At 46.0% G+C, this 16,796-nt stretch overlaps 1 protein-coding gene and 1 non-coding gene across 6 annotated transcripts in view; both read left to right on the top strand.

The window, feature by feature from the left end:
• Positions 1–16,796, top strand: part of SNX1 (sorting nexin 1) — a 52,012-nt gene that overhangs the window by 29,813 nt on the left and 5,403 nt on the right. For 4 of the 5 annotated variants that reach the window (XM_045540904.1, XM_045540900.1, XM_045540901.1 and 1 more), the window contains exons 8-14: positions 366–441; positions 2,364–2,477; positions 2,690–2,783; positions 3,861–4,066; positions 6,734–6,877; positions 7,782–7,862; positions 8,332–8,403. In XM_045540904.1, the coding sequence (XP_045396860.1) occupies positions 366–441; positions 2,364–2,477; positions 2,690–2,783; positions 3,861–4,066; positions 6,734–6,877; positions 7,782–7,862; positions 8,332–8,403 (787 nt within the window). Of the gene's footprint in view, positions 1–365; positions 442–2,363; positions 2,478–2,689; positions 2,784–3,860; positions 4,067–6,733; positions 6,878–7,781; positions 7,863–8,331; positions 8,404–9,018; positions 9,453–16,796 lie in introns of those variants that run through there. The other variant, XM_045540903.1, reaches the window with a different exon arrangement.
• On the top strand, positions 1,905–2,011 carry LOC123631115. Its single transcript, XR_006732990.1, has one exon. It is a non-coding gene; the product is annotated as a U6 spliceosomal RNA (small nuclear RNA).

Raw genomic sequence — 16,796 nt, forward strand, 5'->3', positions numbered from 1 at the left:
GAAAATTATGAGACAACTGATTGAGATAGAAATGAAACTTGAGTGAACTAAAGTTTCACGCCTCCACATATTATCTCTAACCTTTCCTAAGTCTTCTTTCTTCCTCCTGAGTGAACAGACAATCATATTCTTCTTATACAATCAAATATGAGTGGCTCTGAGATCTCTCTGACTAGTTCTTTTTCTGTCCTTTTTTGGAAATGTGAAGAACATGAACTTGATTGTGCTTACAAGCAGAGTCCTACTTTAGTGCCTTGTCTGTGGTCATATTAAGTAATGAAAGTCATGGTACCACTGCCAGCACTGTATGACACCTGATCAGAGATCAGGTCAACTAACTAGATAACTGCTTACTTACCTTTCAGGTACCTTCAGAGGATTGTGAATCATCCCACCATGTTACAGGACCCTGATGTCAGAGAGTTTTTAGAAAAAGAAGAGGTTAGTATTGTACGAACTGAATTTCATAACTTATATCTGCCCCTAGTGAAATGAAATTAGTTCACTTAGCAGATATTTGAACACTTAACATGCCCACTACCAGGGTATATCTTAATTTTATGTGAGCTCCTAGAAAGGACAAGTATTTTTCAGCCTTTGAAATAAAAGAAGCCCTGCCTGTAGTCAAAAGCAACTGGTTGTAGAGGTCAAATGGTAACCTAGTGTGCCTCACTGGTTCAGCACAATGATCTATTTGGCAAGTTCTTGGCATGTCTTTCATAGGTTACTACTTGCCTTAAATTGAATGCATATTTTGTGCTAGGAATGGCATAGGTTAAGAACTAGTTAGCATAGACCACAAAACTGTCATGTAGCCAAGGTGTTGATTCTAGTGGACAGTCTTCTGTACAGGCTACGCACAGACTATTCATGATTGTGAAAAACAGCCCAGTTGCCAAAAACTGAAGAATTAAGTATATCAATGCAACAAATACTTGATTCTAATTATAAGCAGAAAACATACATAAATGTTATGTGGAAGCATTTATTAAAAGAATTATAAAATGTAAAACATGAAACAGCATATAAATACAGCTGTAGAAACATAAGTCATTAAGGATCAAAAGAACCTGGGATAAAACAATGTTCTATCTCATAGGAAAGAAAACTAGAAGGAAGTAAATGACAGGGTAGAACTGACATTTGTTTTTATTTTTATTTATTTTTATTTTTTCTTTAATTTACATATAGTATGTGTTACTTTAATGAAGAAAATGATGCTAAGCATGTGGGGTTTTTCCTCCAAAATGAAATTTTTTAATTAAAAATTCTGTCAAATGCTTTAAATCGTTTAATTCCTCCTCTGGGTATTCCTAAATCCATTCTTCCTTTTCACTCTCTCATCCTCACTTCATACCCCTAGAGCAGAGTTTGTGTACAGCAGCACTATGGACACTTGGGCCAGATAATTCTTGGTTGTGAGGGTTGTCTGTACATTGTAGTGTATTTTAGCAGCATCCCTGGCCTCTACCACCTAGATGCCAGTGTAACAACCAGACTCATCTTCAGGCATTGCCAGATGTCACCTAGAGGGCAAAATGGCCCTAAATTTAGAACTACTGCCATAGAGTCATAAGCACTAAAACCTACCTTTTGAGCATAGTATACCATATATACTATAGATTCTTCAGCATCCTTTCCATGCCTTAGGAGAGTAGTGGTAGGAGTGAACCAATCAAATTGTTTCTACATATTTGGTATGCTTGGCTTTACTACTAATAGGTCATCCTTAAAAGTAGTCTCAATCTGAATAAATAATACTCCTGTCCTTGGACATTTGTTCGCTGAAGAAAATCCAAATGGAATCACAGCACAACTTCACAGTCTCTTGAGACTTTAAGCCTAGTTGTGTGCAGAGTGCCCTAATCCAAAGGAACTTTTGACTTTTAACACAGATATGCTTGGTGCTCGCTTTGGCAGCACATATACTAAAATTGGAACGATACAGAGAAGATTAGCATGGCCTGTGCACAAGGATGACATGCAAATTCGTGAAGCATTCCATTTAAAAAAAAAAACAACACAGATATGCTTGATATTTAAGCAGTTCTTGCCTGGGAGGGCAGACAATCTGAATTTGTGGTCACCTGGCCACATAACATTTCCAGTCAATTTTTTTTCTGTGCACAATATCAAAACCTGAAAATTTTCCTGTTGTTTTTTTTTTTTAACATGGCTTCTTCAGTTTTTCTTTCTGCACATGTTAGTTGTGTATTCACCTAACTGCCTTTGAAAACAACAATCTACAGTTTGAATAATTTGTGTGACAAGTTTTGGGCATGCCATCTGATGGTTACTAATTCATCTGAACCTAAAATAGGGGCCGCAGATAACTTGCCATCCTCACCTTCTTGGTCTTGTAGCTGCCACGTGCTGTGGGTACCCAGACACTGAGTGGTGCTGGTCTCCTCAAGATGTTCAACAAAGCCACTGACGCAGTCAGCAAAATGACCATCAAGATGAATGAATCAGACATTGTGAGTAGCCCTGTGCCTCTCAGCTCTCCCACCCCTCAGGCTTATTGGTCTGAATCCCTGAGGAGTCCTGGACTTTCTGAGATCAGAGACTTTTTTTTTTTTTAAAGACAATTCAATTCCTTTAAAAAAAAAAAAAAAAACTACTAAGGAAAGACTGTGCTCTGCATCTATACAAGTAATTTCCATTAAAGCTCTGGGCTTGTGTTTTTCAGTGGTTTGAGGAGAAGCTCCAGGAGGTAGAATGTGAGGAGCAGCGCTTACGGAAACTGCATGCTGTTGTAGAAACTCTAGTCAACCATAGGAAAGGTAATAACCTCTGCAATGCACTTGGAGCTGGGGGACATTGATGTTTCCAGTGAGCTAGAAATGGGAGGGCATGCTGTTCCAAACCTCTCAGCCTTCCAAGTTGAAATTTCTGCCTACCTGGTCCTTGATGTTCTGATCAAAAAGATACGTCCTACATCTCCTGGCAGAAACATGACACGGCCACTGTGGGCATTGTACTTTGTAGCTGGGAGGGGTGCAGGGAAGCCGTCCCAGATACAGCTTGACCTGGGATGTGGGTTTCTGTTTATATGATTTGAGTTGGTGGCTTACGTCCAAAATGATGTCACACATGCCTTAACTACACAGTCAACCAGCAATGTGTAAATGCAGGAAAACCACATCTGTTTCCTAACCTTTCTTCACCTTTCTTTGGTGAGATTTGCTTAAAAGCTAGTGAAATTTTGCAAGTTTGAATGCTTTCCTTCTCTGCCTTAAATATGCTGATAAATAGAAATCTAAACAGACAGAAGACCCATATAGCATTAGGCCAGTGTGAGGGTTGGCAAACTATCATCTGATACATAAGCCAAATCTGGGGCCTATTGCCATGAGCTAAGAATTTAGGTTTTTACATTTTTAAAGGGATGAGTTGTGGGGGAACAAGAATCTGCAGCGGAGCTGGTGTGTGGCCTGAAAAATTTGCTGTCTGGCTCTTTTACAGAAGAGTTTGCCCTACTCTAGAACATGCAAGACTATGCAGTGTGTACATACATTCTCTCTCTCATGCATAGAGGCTGCAGTTCATGAGCTTTAACGTAAAAATCATTCCTTTGGCCTGTTTGTATTAACTGGCCCTTGGTTCTCCAGGAATATTGGAGCTGCTTCCTCCAGGTAGGCCTAACCTAGTGACACATAGGACAGCTGGTCCTTGCCCTCCTGCTCCTGTGACCGGGCCGCATCCCCTTCACTTTCTGAATACAGGTGACTGGGTTGCAGATCCCTCAATTGTCAGATATGCAGCAGGCAGCAATGCTAAGACATGCCATGCAATGCCAGCTGACTTGTCCCTTTTCCTTGTGAGATCAGAGGGGCCTCTGCTTCTTTTCCTCCTTCCAGAGCTAGCACTGAACACAGCCCAGTTTGCAAAGAGTCTAGCTATGCTCGGGAGCTCTGAGGACAACACGGCATTGTCACGGGCACTCTCCCAGCTGGCTGAGGTAGAAGAAAAAATTGAGCAGCTCCACCAGGAACAGGCCAACAATGACTTTTTCCTTCTTGCCGAGCTCCTGAGTGACTACATTCGCCTCCTGGCCATAGTCCGCGTAAGCTTCTATTTCCTTTCTTCTTTCTCCTTCCCTTGGTTTGATTTGTTTCCTTTGCTCTTCCCCTTCCCAAGAAAATTTCATCCCATATAGCTTGTAAATAGGTGTTACTTTTTCTGCTCTTAAGAGAGAAGGTATTCTGTAAACCAAACAATCCATTTGACTGTTAGCTAGTTATCACTAAGTCATTTTGAGGCCCACAGCCAACTTTGCTAGATGCATTTGGAGAAAAGACCTCTCCTGTAGGATCCCCCTTATTGTTGAAGCTGGACAGTGTCCTCTGTGCTCATTTCTTCAAGCAAGGCTTGAAGATCTGCTATATTGGCCCCCTGGAGCAGTGACTTCCTCAGTCCTTTGGTCTTTGCCTCCTTAACAGTAAGCAGCGGCTTTGCCCTGATAAGAGCTCTTGCTGGCTTCCACTTGTCTCTCCAGTGTGGGCAGTCAGGTAACTACACGGAACTGGCTTGGCGTTGCATGGAGGAGTGTGGTCAGGGGGCTGAGAGAGCTTGTCACCAGAGCCCTTCCCATGCTGTGCTGACCACAGATAACGACACTGCAGCCTGCCCCTCAGGTCAAGCACCTCACTTTTTCTCCCAGTGATCAGGGCAGTCTGGTTTCCCATGAGCTCTCAGAGTGGTTAAGGAAGCTTGACTGGGCAGTTGTATTAGCTCTCGAATGGCCTCCCTAAGACTGAGGAAAGAACCAAGAGGAAGCCTGGCACCTACCCTATAAGGGCCTAAGTCTGCCCTGATGCAGCTCGGGATCAGGGTGTGTGAGCCTCTGAGTTAGAATGGTGCCACCTTCCACTCCCAGTCCCCAATATTTCTCCCACCAGAGAGCTTCCAGTGCAATCATTTCCTCCATGGTAGAGTTGCTTAATATAGCCTATGAGGTTGCTCATTGTCCTCTCCCTTTGCTATTTGGTTTCCTGCTAACTCCAGAGTGATAAGAGGGTTGAAAAACAACCTGCTATGGAATTCTTAGAACTGGTCAGACTACTTAGACTGGAGGATATCTCAGGGAAGGGTACTCTATGGGGGAGCATTGTTGGAGGTCTCTGGAGAACACAGCATTTGGCAGGGCGAGCCTGTATGTATGGGGGCGAGGGAAGCCTAGCCTACAGCTCTGGGGGCTGAGGAAGCATGCCTTAGAGTGCAGAGCTGCCAGTGGTCTTTTTTCAGAGACCTTTTGTCTGCCCATCTCATGATCATGAGCTGGTGGTAGGATTGAAGAGATGAAGGAGGTTTCTCTTCTGCTCTTGCCTGAACCTAGAGCGGGACCACTGTTAGCCCAATGGATTTGGCTTGAGTCTTACTTGAATGTAAGGTCACCCGTTACCTAATCCTTCGACACAGAGGTGTTAAGAAATTTCAGGGGAGCAACAGTGACAATGCTGGGGCAGGTGAATTTGGTGGCATTGCACTCCCTAAGGTTCAAGTTTTGGCAAAGGCCCATGCTCAGGAGGCATAGAAAACATACAGGGAACTTTTGCAGGGAAGGAGGGGGGCTGGGAGGCTGGCCCTGGGCACAGATCTTTGATCCAGGCTGCTTTTTGAAGCCTACAAAGTGAATGGGGGTTGGGGGATGGTTTAGTCAGCCCGACAGCTGTCCTTTGGAAATGTTGATTGGGGTCAAGGGACTGGAAACAGGAAAAACTGAGGAGAAGCTTCTTGGAGACCTTGATAGCCTAGAGCAGGTGAGTGTGTGGTTGGGATAAAAGCAGTGTATCCCTGTGGTGGTTTTAAAGATTTATGGTGGCTCATGCCTGTAACCCCAGTGCTTTCGGAGGCTGAGGTGGGAGGATTGCTTGAAGCCAGGAGTTCGAGACCAGCCTGGGCAATATGGTGAGACCCAGTCTCTAAAAAAAAAAAAAATTAGCTAGGCGTGGTAGTATGTGCCTATAGTCCTATCACTTGGGAGGCTGAGGCAGGAGGATCACTGGAGCCCAGGAGTTTGAGGCTGCAGTGAGCTATGATCGTGCCACTGTACTCCTGCCTGCGCAACAGAGTGAGACCTTGTCTCTTTTAAAAAAAAATTTGTTAAGCTAACCCCCCCGTATACTCTTTGGGTCATATATTATTTGGGTATCTGTTTGTTTAAATGTTGCTTCATTAGAGTGGACTTCCCTGACATATCTCCCAGGTTAAGCGAGGTCCCTAGCTTTATGTCATAGTCCCCTGCTTCTTTTCTCAGTACTCTGCATACTTGTAAGTATGTACTTGTTATGTAATGTTGGCCTTTTCCATCAGATAAGTTCTGTGAAAGCGGGACCGTGTATTTCATTCCCCACTGTGTTAGTTCCTGGCACCTGGCAGGCACTCAGGGAAAGTATGTAGACTCATGAACCAACAGATCTGAGGGAGGTATTCTGGAAGCCATAGTACTGGGCACTGGCATCGGGCCACCTACTGTGCTCCCAGCTATCCAGCCCTGGGAGTAGCATGAAGCAGCATGGCACTGGCCTACTAGAAGCTTGGAGAGGAGTCTTACCCAAGCTTGTGCTTCTAAACATTAAACTTCCCAGCTGGGCACTAACGTATGGCTGCAGAACCTGCCCTTGCTCAGTCCTTCCCTGGCACAGCTGTTGGGAGAACCTCCCCCTGAGGCAGAGCCAGTGGAGCTCTTGGAGAGCTGGCTGTGCTCCTCCCCAAACCCCCATCCCCACAGGCTGCCTTCGACCAGCGCATGAAGACATGGCAGCGCTGGCAGGATGCTCAAGCCACGCTGCAGAAGAAGCGGGAGGCTGAGGCTCGGCTGCTGTGGGCCAACAAGCCTGACAAGCTGCAGCAGGCCAAGGATGAGATCGTAGAGGTGAGTCCCCTGAGGCAGCCCAGCCAGGGGTATTTTCCTGGCTCCTGAATGAGCCCTGGTCCCATCCCACCCAGGTGCTTGGAACCCCACAGCAGGCAAGAGCTGATTGAGTCTAAAGGGCTGTGGTTGCTTGATTGCAGGCCTGCCTTAAGGCCTGGTCCTCCTCCTCTGCCCCCTGTACCCAGACTTGCCACATCAGAATCTCTGCAGGAGCCGGACGCTCCCAGCTACTCGGGAGGCTGAGGCAGGAGGATCACTTGAACCCAGGAGTTCTGGGCTGTACTGCACTGTGCCGACAGGGTGTCTGCACTAAGTGTGGCATCAATATGGTGATCTCCTGGGAGCGGAGAACTACCAGGTCACCTAAGGAGGGATGAACCAGCCCAGGTTGGAAATAGAACAGGTCAAAACTCTCGTGCCGATCAGTAGTGGGATCATGCCTGTGAATAGCCACTGCACTCCAGCCTGGGCAATGCAGCAAGACCCTATCCCTAAATAAAAAAAATAAAAAAGAATCTCTGTAGGAGGGGTCCTGGCATGGGTCTTTGAAAAGCTACCTAGGTAGTTCAGACATGCCTCATCGTGAGAGCTAAATTAAGTTCTCTGGGCCTTCTAGCCCTGCTGGTGAGTACCTAAGCCAGAGGCTGCTGGCGTACCAGAGCTTTCTCGAAGACCAGGCTTGGCTTGGGGCACATGGCATCTCTTTTCCAGCTAACCCCTAAGGTCTTCTGCTCGACTCAGACTTGCACACTGAATCCCTTATGGTATCTAATCTTACCCAGAGGGACAGACAGACAGACATAGTGGTCAATGAGGTCTCATGTGTAGAATTGCTGTCCAAAAGTAAAGGTTTAATAATGTTAGCATGGTATTAAGTGATCCTTTCTTTCTTCTTTCTTCCCAGTGGGAGTCTCGGGTGACTCAGTATGAAAGGGACTTTGAAAGGATTTCAACAGTGGTCCGAAAAGAAGTGATACGGTTTGAGGTGAGGTAGAAGGTCCTACTTGTCACTTGTGTGTAGTGTCTGTTTTAGTAGTAGAGTTGGTTTCATCCAAGTCTATTGGGTAGAGAGAGATAAAGGTGCCAGTGACTTGGCAATTATTGTGAACAGGCGTGGCCTTCTCTGGAAATGTGTGTGCTTATTCCTGAGGCACAGTGGCTGTCTTACACTTGTTGCTGGACCAGAGTAACTAGACACAAACAAAGCCTGCAGCTGCCATGTGCCCTCTGGGCCCCCATCCTTTCTCCTCCCCTTCCCGCCCCCATCCCCACCCTCCAAGAAAGCCTTGCAAGGCCTTGGCAGAGGCTATTCGGTTGGAACTGTAGCTATTCCAGCTGCTGGCTCTACTTTCTGAGGCTTTGTTTGACCTTGGCCAGCAATAAATACCACCCTCCCATCAAAAGGGGAAGGAGCCACTGTCTGGATGGTCAGTGTAGAATCCTGTCTCCTATAGAAAGAGAAATCCAAGGACTTCAAAAACCACGTGATCAAGTATCTTGAGACACTCCTATATTCACAGCAACAGGTATGTAGTTATGCATGACCTTCGTCCTCTACTGCCTGCTCCAGAGGCCAGCTGCCTGCTGGGGCTTTGGCAATAAGATGGGCAGGCCCTGCTTCTGAGGGGCTGGGCCCTGCGGTAGTCCATATTGAAAACGGGCCCTGCTGCTCTAACATGGAGCATCCAGTAGGGTCTTGTGCTAAGCAGGACCCAGCTCTGCTGCCCAAATTCTACGGTGAGTTAGTTTTTGAGTACAAACCCTCCTTATACGTTGCGTGGCTACCCGTGGTACCACCTAACCCTCTTGAGGCTCAGGCCCCGATCAGTATGTGGAACAGCAGCCCCACCAGGAGGAACTAACTGAGCTGGCCAAAGCTGTAACCCTCACAGGGTGCTCCTTCTGGGTGGAAGCAAGACTGTCTTTAGAGACTACCCTTGCACTTGGGGCTCAAGAACTGCTGCTGGCTCTGAGTCTAGGGGGAGGCAAGGGCAATGTGGCTGGCTTCCACATCTGCTCGGCACGCCTGCCCTTGGGTGCTGAGGCCCTTGGGAGCACCCTGGCATTGTGCTTGCTCCCAGGCTGGCTCGGACTCTACCACTAGGCCGGGGCGCTTGTTTATTGTCCCCGCTTCCTTCCAGCTGGCAAAGTACTGGGAATCCTTCCTTCCTGAGGCAAAGGCCATCTCCTAATGGACCAAGGATACCAGAGCCCACCTGCGTGACGCTGCCTTTTTATACACTGCCCTCCTCCACCTTGATGGACCCAGTGATGCCTCCTGCCTAGGCTGGACTTAACCCCTTCCTCCCTGCCCCACAACCAACTGTCCCCAGTTACTCTAACCGTTACTTCATTTAGCTCCATATATATTTTCTTACCTAAGAGAATAGTTTCCTGCTTTAAGCAAAAGACCTACAATAGGTGGTGGAATTATGGGATAGGGGTGGAGTATTGATATAAATATATAAATACAAATGTATATTTTTCAGGATGTGGCGTAGGAACTGGGAATAACGTTTTCTGTTACTCCTGATGGTGCCATGAAAAGATTATGTAATAAAATATTTTAAAATCAGGTCACATGACTCAGAATGGTGGTGCTTTTTGCTTTAGGCTGGGGACAGTTGGGAATTGGGCCTGGAATACTCCTAACCAAGGGGCTGCCCAGGTGTACTAAGTTTCTCTCTATAGGAGTTCACAGGTTTTTGCTGGTGCATCCCTGTGGAAATGGAGTTTCTTTTTGTCTCCTACCTCAGCTACCTATTCTGAGGGTCTCTTAAGCTGTTTAATTCTTATTCCTACTTCTTTAGGAAGGAGTTTTAAAGACATCTCTTATAATAAGAGGGGCAAGCCCTATTCTCTGCAAAGGAGGCAGAAACTTTCTCTTGTATTCCTACGCTGCTTCCCTAAGCTGCCCAGGGCTCTCTGAGTCTTGCCTTCTGATGGCAAGTCTTATGTTCTAAACCTCTTTTTGCCACCCATCAAAACACGTCCTCAATAGACTGCGTGAAGGTTTTGTAAAGGGCTGATAAGGACTGGATGCTTTATCCCCACAGACACAAGAGCCAGGCATCCGCCTCTAGATAGAGTAATATAAGAGCTTCTAAACCTTTTGCAGTTTGAAGAAGCTTTACTGTGCCCAGGAGGAAACGTGCCAGCAAGCACTCCCACGTGTTGTAAGCACAAGCCAAAGGGTGTTCATACAGGCCTCAGCTGGTTTGGCCAAGGGAGGCCAGAGTCTCAGGTCAGTCGTGGCTGGGCTTCCCCCTTAGCTGGGTCCACAGCTGCTTACGTTGCGCTGGTCAGAGCAGACTTTGAAGCTCCTCTCTGAGTCACCTGGCCACCCCCAGCCCCACCACTTCCAAAGACACCCTGCCACGGGGGCTCTAGGTCCTACTCTATCAGCTGTCTTTGGTGGGTGGCTAAGGTTTGGGGAGGGGTAGCATGAAGCAAGAGAATGCAGTGAACAGTACCGATTTCCTGTACGCGGACCCGGCACCAGGGCAAGTGCCAATACTGCAGGTATTTTTTTTAACAGGTTAATTTTTTAGAAAAAGTCATTCAGTCTCTCCCTACCCACCCCCAATATCCTTATTATCACCTTTGATTCTATCCTTCCAGTCTTTCTTATATGCTTGCTTTTACATAGTTGTAATACCATACACATCAAGTATTTTGTATCCTGCTTTTATCATTCTACATTATGTATGTTACACACATTTCTTCTACGTTATTATATGGCTTCACAAACTTTATTTGTAAAGCTATATAATTTTAAGGCTGCCATAGAGTGACTGTACCATAATTTTGATTGATCCCTTATTGTATTCTTGGTTTGTTTTTGGTAACTTTTAATATAATTTCAAATTTATAAAAAAGTTACGGGAATATCACAAAGAAGTCCTATATATCCTTTATCCAGATTTACCAAGTGTTTATATCTTACTCCATTTGCTTTATATTTACATGTTATATTTTCTGAATCATTTGAGAATAAGTTGCAGTGTACCCATTACCCCAAAAATGTCATGACGCATTTCCTTAAAACCAAGGACATTCTCTTATAATTTAAGTACCATTATCAAAGCAGGAAGTTTAACACTGATATAATACTGTTATCTAACCCATAGTTCATATTTAAATTTTGTCAGTTGTCCCAATAATGTCTTTTGTAGTAATTCTTTTTCCTTGTGCAGGAGCATGTGTTAACAGTTAGTTGTAATACATGATTATATGGGTCTCTCTTAATGCAAGAGAGTTCCTCAGCCTTTTTTTTTTTTTTTTTTTTGAGACAGAGTCTCGCTCTGTTGCCCAGGCTAGAGTGAGTGCCGTGGCATCAGCCTAGCTCACAGTAACCTCAAACTCCTGGGCCTAAGCGATCCTACTGCCTCAGCCTCCCGAGTAGCTGGGACTACAGGCATGTGCCACTATGCCCGGCTAATTTTTTCTATATATATTTTAGTTGGCCAGATAATTTCTTTCTATTTTTAGTAGAGACGGGGTCTCGCTGTTGCTCAGGCTGGTCTCGAACTCCTGACCTTGAGCGATCCACCTGCCTCGGCCTCCCAGAGTGCTAGGATTACAGGCGTGAGCCACTGCGCCCGGCCCTCAGCCTTTCTTTATCTTCCATTAACCTATTCTTTTTTGGGGGGGGGGACAGAGTCTCACTCTGCTCACTCTGTTCCCCGGGCTAGAGTGCCGTGGCGTCAGCCTAGCTCACAGCAACCTCAAACTCCTGGGCTCAGGTGATCCTTCTGCCTCAGCCTCCCGAGTAGCCGGGACTACAGGCATGCACCACCATGCCCGGCTAATTTTTTTTTTTTTGTATATATTTTAGTTGTTTGGCTAATTTCTTTCTATTTTTAGTAGAGACGAGGTCTCGCTCTTGCTCAGGCTGGTCTCCAACTCCTGAGCTCAAACGATCCGCCCGCCTCGGCCTCCCAGAGTGCTAGGATTACAGGCATAAGCCACTGCACCCAGCCTTATTAACCTATTCTTTTTGAAGAATGCAGGCCAGTTACTTTGTAGAATGTTCCTCAATTTGGATTTGTCTGATGACTCTACACGACTAGATTAGGGTTTTGCATTCTGGGCAGTAACATTACGGAAGTCCTCAGTGCATCTTAAATGAGTACATCATGTCGTTTGGTCCCATTAATGTCAATGTTAATTCTGATCACCTGGTCAAGTTGATGTCTGCCAGTTTTCTTCATTTTAAATTCACTATTTTCCCCCTATGTAATTAACAAGTAATTTGTGGGGAGATACTTTGAGGTCATGTAAATATTGTGTTCCTCATCCACTAGTTACAGCATCAACTGGTGGTTAGTCTTGCCTGAATCAGTTACTACTATCATGGTTGACCAATGTGATTTTCTAACTCCAAATGACTTTTAGATTTACTGGTTGGCATTCTACCTCTTAAAGAAAAGCATCCTTTCTCCCCATTTATTTATTCACGTGTTTATCAATACAGATGCATGGATTCCTGTTTTACTCAAAGTTGTAAACCCATTCCTTTGATTTTATTTTGATTCTCAAACTGTCTCAGATTTATGGCAGGCTCCTGTGTCTTTATAACTTGTCCTCATCATTTTTTTTGCACTTTCTGGGATATATAAAGATGTTCCAGGCTCATTGTATACTTTCCCTGCCCCAGCCCTGGAAGCAGCCATTTCTCCAGGGAGTCTTGATTCCTTTTAATGGAGAATGGTATTTAAAACCAAGGTATGGGTGTTAGGTGTGCTCATTGCTACTGGATTGTCATTGCTTCTAGGCTTTCAGCAGACAGAGCAAGGAAATATATAGAGATATATAGAAATATTGAGATACATAGAGATAGATAACATAAGTAGATTTGTTTTGAGACAGTTTCACTCTGTTGCCAGGCCTAGAGTGCAATGGTATGGTCACAGTTCACTGCAACCTTGAACTCCTGGGCTGGAGCGATCCTCCTGCCTCAGCCTCCTATAGTGCTAGGATTACAGGCATGAGCCACCGCCCCCAGCCTGACAGATGACATAAATAGATACTAAAAGTCATGAATTCACATTGATACTTTGCGTCCAGCCCCATAGGCTTATTCTAGACTGCCCCTTTTTCCATGTTTGTAACTTTCCTCTCCAGAGAGACTTCATTTTAAAGATTTCTGCATGGTTTTAGTTCCATCCAACAATCATCTTGATGTCTGTTTTTATTGTTTCCTTGGAATGGAGTCTCCTCTGGTGTCAGAAGTCCCCCTTAGCCTCCTGCATCCTGAGGCTGACAGGGTCAGTTGTGCACTTGTGCAAAAAGCTTGCAGACATGGGGCCAGGCGTGGTGGCTCACACCTGTAATCCTAGCACTCTGGGAGGCTGAGGCAGGATGATCACTTCAGCTCAGGAGTTCAAGACCAGCGTGAGCAAGTGTGACACCCTGTCTCTACTAAAAATAGAAAAATTAGCTGGGCGTGGTGGCACGTGCCTATAATTCCAGGTACTCAGGAGACTGAGGCAGGAGGATCACTTGAGCCCAGGAGTTTGAGCTAGGCTGATGCCACAGCACTCTAGCCCAGGCAACAGAGTGAGACTCTGTCTCTGGGGGAAAAAAAAAAGAACAAAAAACTCACAGACATGGAAATCAAGAAGGCTATTTAATAGCAGGTTAGGGGTACTAAGCCAGAAGCCTCCACAGGGGATAATAGGGGCACAAAAGAAGGTGTCATTCTACCTGGAGACTCAGAAGGGAGAAATTTGTGGAGAATTTGATGCTTGAACTGTGTCTTAAAGGTGGGAAGTGTTTGCGCCTTCTGCTGGGACCATCCCTCCTCCCTGTCTGGCAGTGTGAGGTGGGCACGTCTAGGGAAATGGAAGTGGCTTAGTGTGGCCAAAGTCAGGTCAGTGAGGCGGCCCATGGAGAGTAATGAGCAAGAGCCAGATCACACAGTGCCTGATAAGACTTGTGGCACTTTGAACGTTTCCCTGTTAAGTGTGGGAAACTCCTAGAGGGATCATGTGGGAAATAACACGCTCGCTCTGTGCTGTGGACATATTGGAAGGTGTGGGAATGGAGACAGGAGAAGCAGCCAGGCTCATCACCACCATCAGGACAGCTGAGGAGGGCAGTACTAGTGGGGCTAGAGCTCAGCGGACAGGTTCAGGACGTGGAGTTGGAACCATGGGGATCTGGTCGCTGATGTGATGAGAAGCAGGAGGGAGAGGGAAATAGCTAGGATGTCCCCTAGGTTCCTGGCTTGGGTACTGGGGTAGGCAATAAAGGCCTTCATGACACAGGAACAGGAGGCAAATAGGTTTGGAGCAGATGGAGGGGAAGCAGTGGGGATGGTGAGTGCTGATGGTGGCTAAGAGGCTCCTCTGGTTGGGAAGGGAGCCCAGTAGTTAGAGGTGGGAGAGATACAGAGTAAAAGGAAGCTTTGGTTTATTCAAAGATGGGGCAGACTTAGGCATGTTAGTAAAATTCAGAGAGAAAGAAACTACCAGAAAGAAATCTATAGGTGGAGGGAAAGCAGAAGAGGGGAGAGGTTTCATGCTTGATAACATTTTCTCAGATAGTGATACCATATTTACCTATTTGAGCCAAGTGGTTTAGACAAAAGGTATGGAGGGAAGCCTACACTTCCCTGCTTAACACTCAAGTTAGCGCGCCAAGAATCTCTGGGCTCCAGAGTCCTGAAGATAGGGATTGGGAGCTGGAGTGATCCCACTATCTGGTATAAGTATTCAGGGATAGAGCACATGAGAGAAGTCGAAATAAGATAGGAAGTGTCACACATAAATTCTAGTAACTTTGAGCTCCTCCCAGAAGACTTTCATTCCCACTTACAGCTGGGAACCGTGAAGAAAATAAAGAATGCCTTTGCAGCAACTCAGATTTTTAGAAGGGAGAGGTGCTGATGGAGATCTACCCAGGGCGGGGCAGAGACCTGGTTGAGGAGAGCGTGGTGGCAGAGGAGTGTCCTTTGCCCAGCATGCTGAGGGCCCACGTGAGGTTGAAGCCCATGCATTTGGAGGGTGGTGGAATTTTCTCCACCAGTGCTTGGTGTCCTAGGGGAAGAAGGGGAGGAGAAGACAATGGTCATGCCCCTCTAGCATAGAAGGACACGTCTTTGCTGCAGTGGGCACGTGACCATACACTTTGTGGAGACACTGGCTAAGACTCTCCGCTCCGTGTTTGGGCAGGGTCAGGCCTGAGCCAAGAGTTAGAAATGGATGAGAACCATTCAGCCCTGAACCCCGGGACGTACCTCACCTGCCAGTGTCTTGTGATACCAGAGTGTGGCTCTATGTTGGCGGTATCCACAAAACTATAAACTCTCTGAGGTCATGTCTTTATAACTCCACGACCCGCAGCAAAGGTTCAGGCTCCAAACAGGTGCCAGCTGGCTAACTTGAATGATGATTCTCAGTCGTAGGCTCTGCCACCTGGCATTTGGGCTGTCTGCGAGAGGACCCAGCTCACCTTTCCCTCGTTCTCTCCCCATCCTGCATAACCGTGTAGACACCTCATGGAGACTGATTCCAAATATGCCCTTTCTCGTTTGTGTGCGGCCTGAGAAGCCTTTGTTATTGCTGGGCTTTGCACCCGAAGCACCCTTTTCTTAGTTCCTATCCATCTTTAGTCTCAGAATTACACCTGTCTGCAGCAGGCATCTTCCAACATTGTGGATGGAAGGTAAGGGGAAGGAGATGGGGGGTCTCTGCCAGTGTGTCACACATTCACTGAGGATCCTCCATAGGCACTTCTGGAAACCATCCATGAAGATGACTATCCAGAGATGCCTATTGAGGCTGGGCGTGGTGACTCACACCTGTAATCACAGCACTTTGGCTGAGGCTGAGGCGGGATCACTTGAGCTCAGTTTGAGATCAGGCTGGGCAACACAGTGAGACACCCCGTTTGTACAAAAAATTAAAAAATTGGCTGGGCCTGGTGTCACGCGCCTGTAGTCCCAACTACTCAGGAGGCTGAGGCAGGAGGATCACTTGTGCCCAGGAGTTTGAGGTGGCAGTAAGCTGTGATGGTGCCACTGCACTCCTGCCTGGGTGACAGAGTGAAATGCTGTCTCAAAACAAAACAAAAAAAGATGGTCATCATAACGTTGTTTACAGTTGCAAAAACTGAAATCAATTTAAGTATCCATCAGGAAAGGATTCAATGAATTATGGTACAGTCATACAATTGAATATTATATAGCCATTGAAGATGATATACAGCTATATTCATTGATAAGGAAAACTCATATTTTTGAATGAAAAAAGCAGGTTATAGAATTGCATGTATGATATCCACATTTATATAAAACTTTTTATATGGGAAGGATGTTGATTGAATTGTTAACTATGGTCACCTCAAGAGATGGAAGTTTGCATTACTTTTAATTTTTTATGCCATCTTATATTGCTTAAAATTGCTATGTATTATCTTTATAATCAGAAAAATCAAATAAAGCTATTTTCATTACAGGAAAACAATCCAGTGCATCCTTTGAGACCTGTGTCATATGTCAGTTCTCTGGGAAGCTTTCTCTGATCCCCTGTCCATGCCCATCCCCAGACTGGACTGGGAGCCCCAGCTCCTATTCACCTCTTGCTGGAACACTGTCAGCCTCTTCAGCCTCTGGTCTTTCTCTCCCTTGTGCATTGTTCGCTGAGATGATCTCATTATTCCCCTGAGCTCTGAGCTCCTTAAGATCATGGACTGTGTTTCTGCTCCTCTTGGGGCCTCCTCCACCCACAGAGGCAGCCTCAGAGGGCAGGGGCTGCTCCTCAGCTCCGGAGATCATTGCCATGCAAGCCTCTGCGCCCACACAGGCCAGATCTGGGATTTTTCAAGAGATCCAGAAATCTGGCCTAATTTGGGATTTAATAGGCTTTACCATGGTTGGTAAGATGGGTGCCCAGTACCCCAGGTGGGGCCTGCA

The sequence above is a fragment of the Lemur catta genome, chromosome 1 (genome assembly GCF_020740605.2).
Source record: "Lemur catta isolate mLemCat1 chromosome 1, mLemCat1.pri, whole genome shotgun sequence".
In the NCBI taxonomy this organism is placed as follows: Eukaryota; Metazoa; Chordata; class Mammalia; order Primates; family Lemuridae; genus Lemur; species Lemur catta.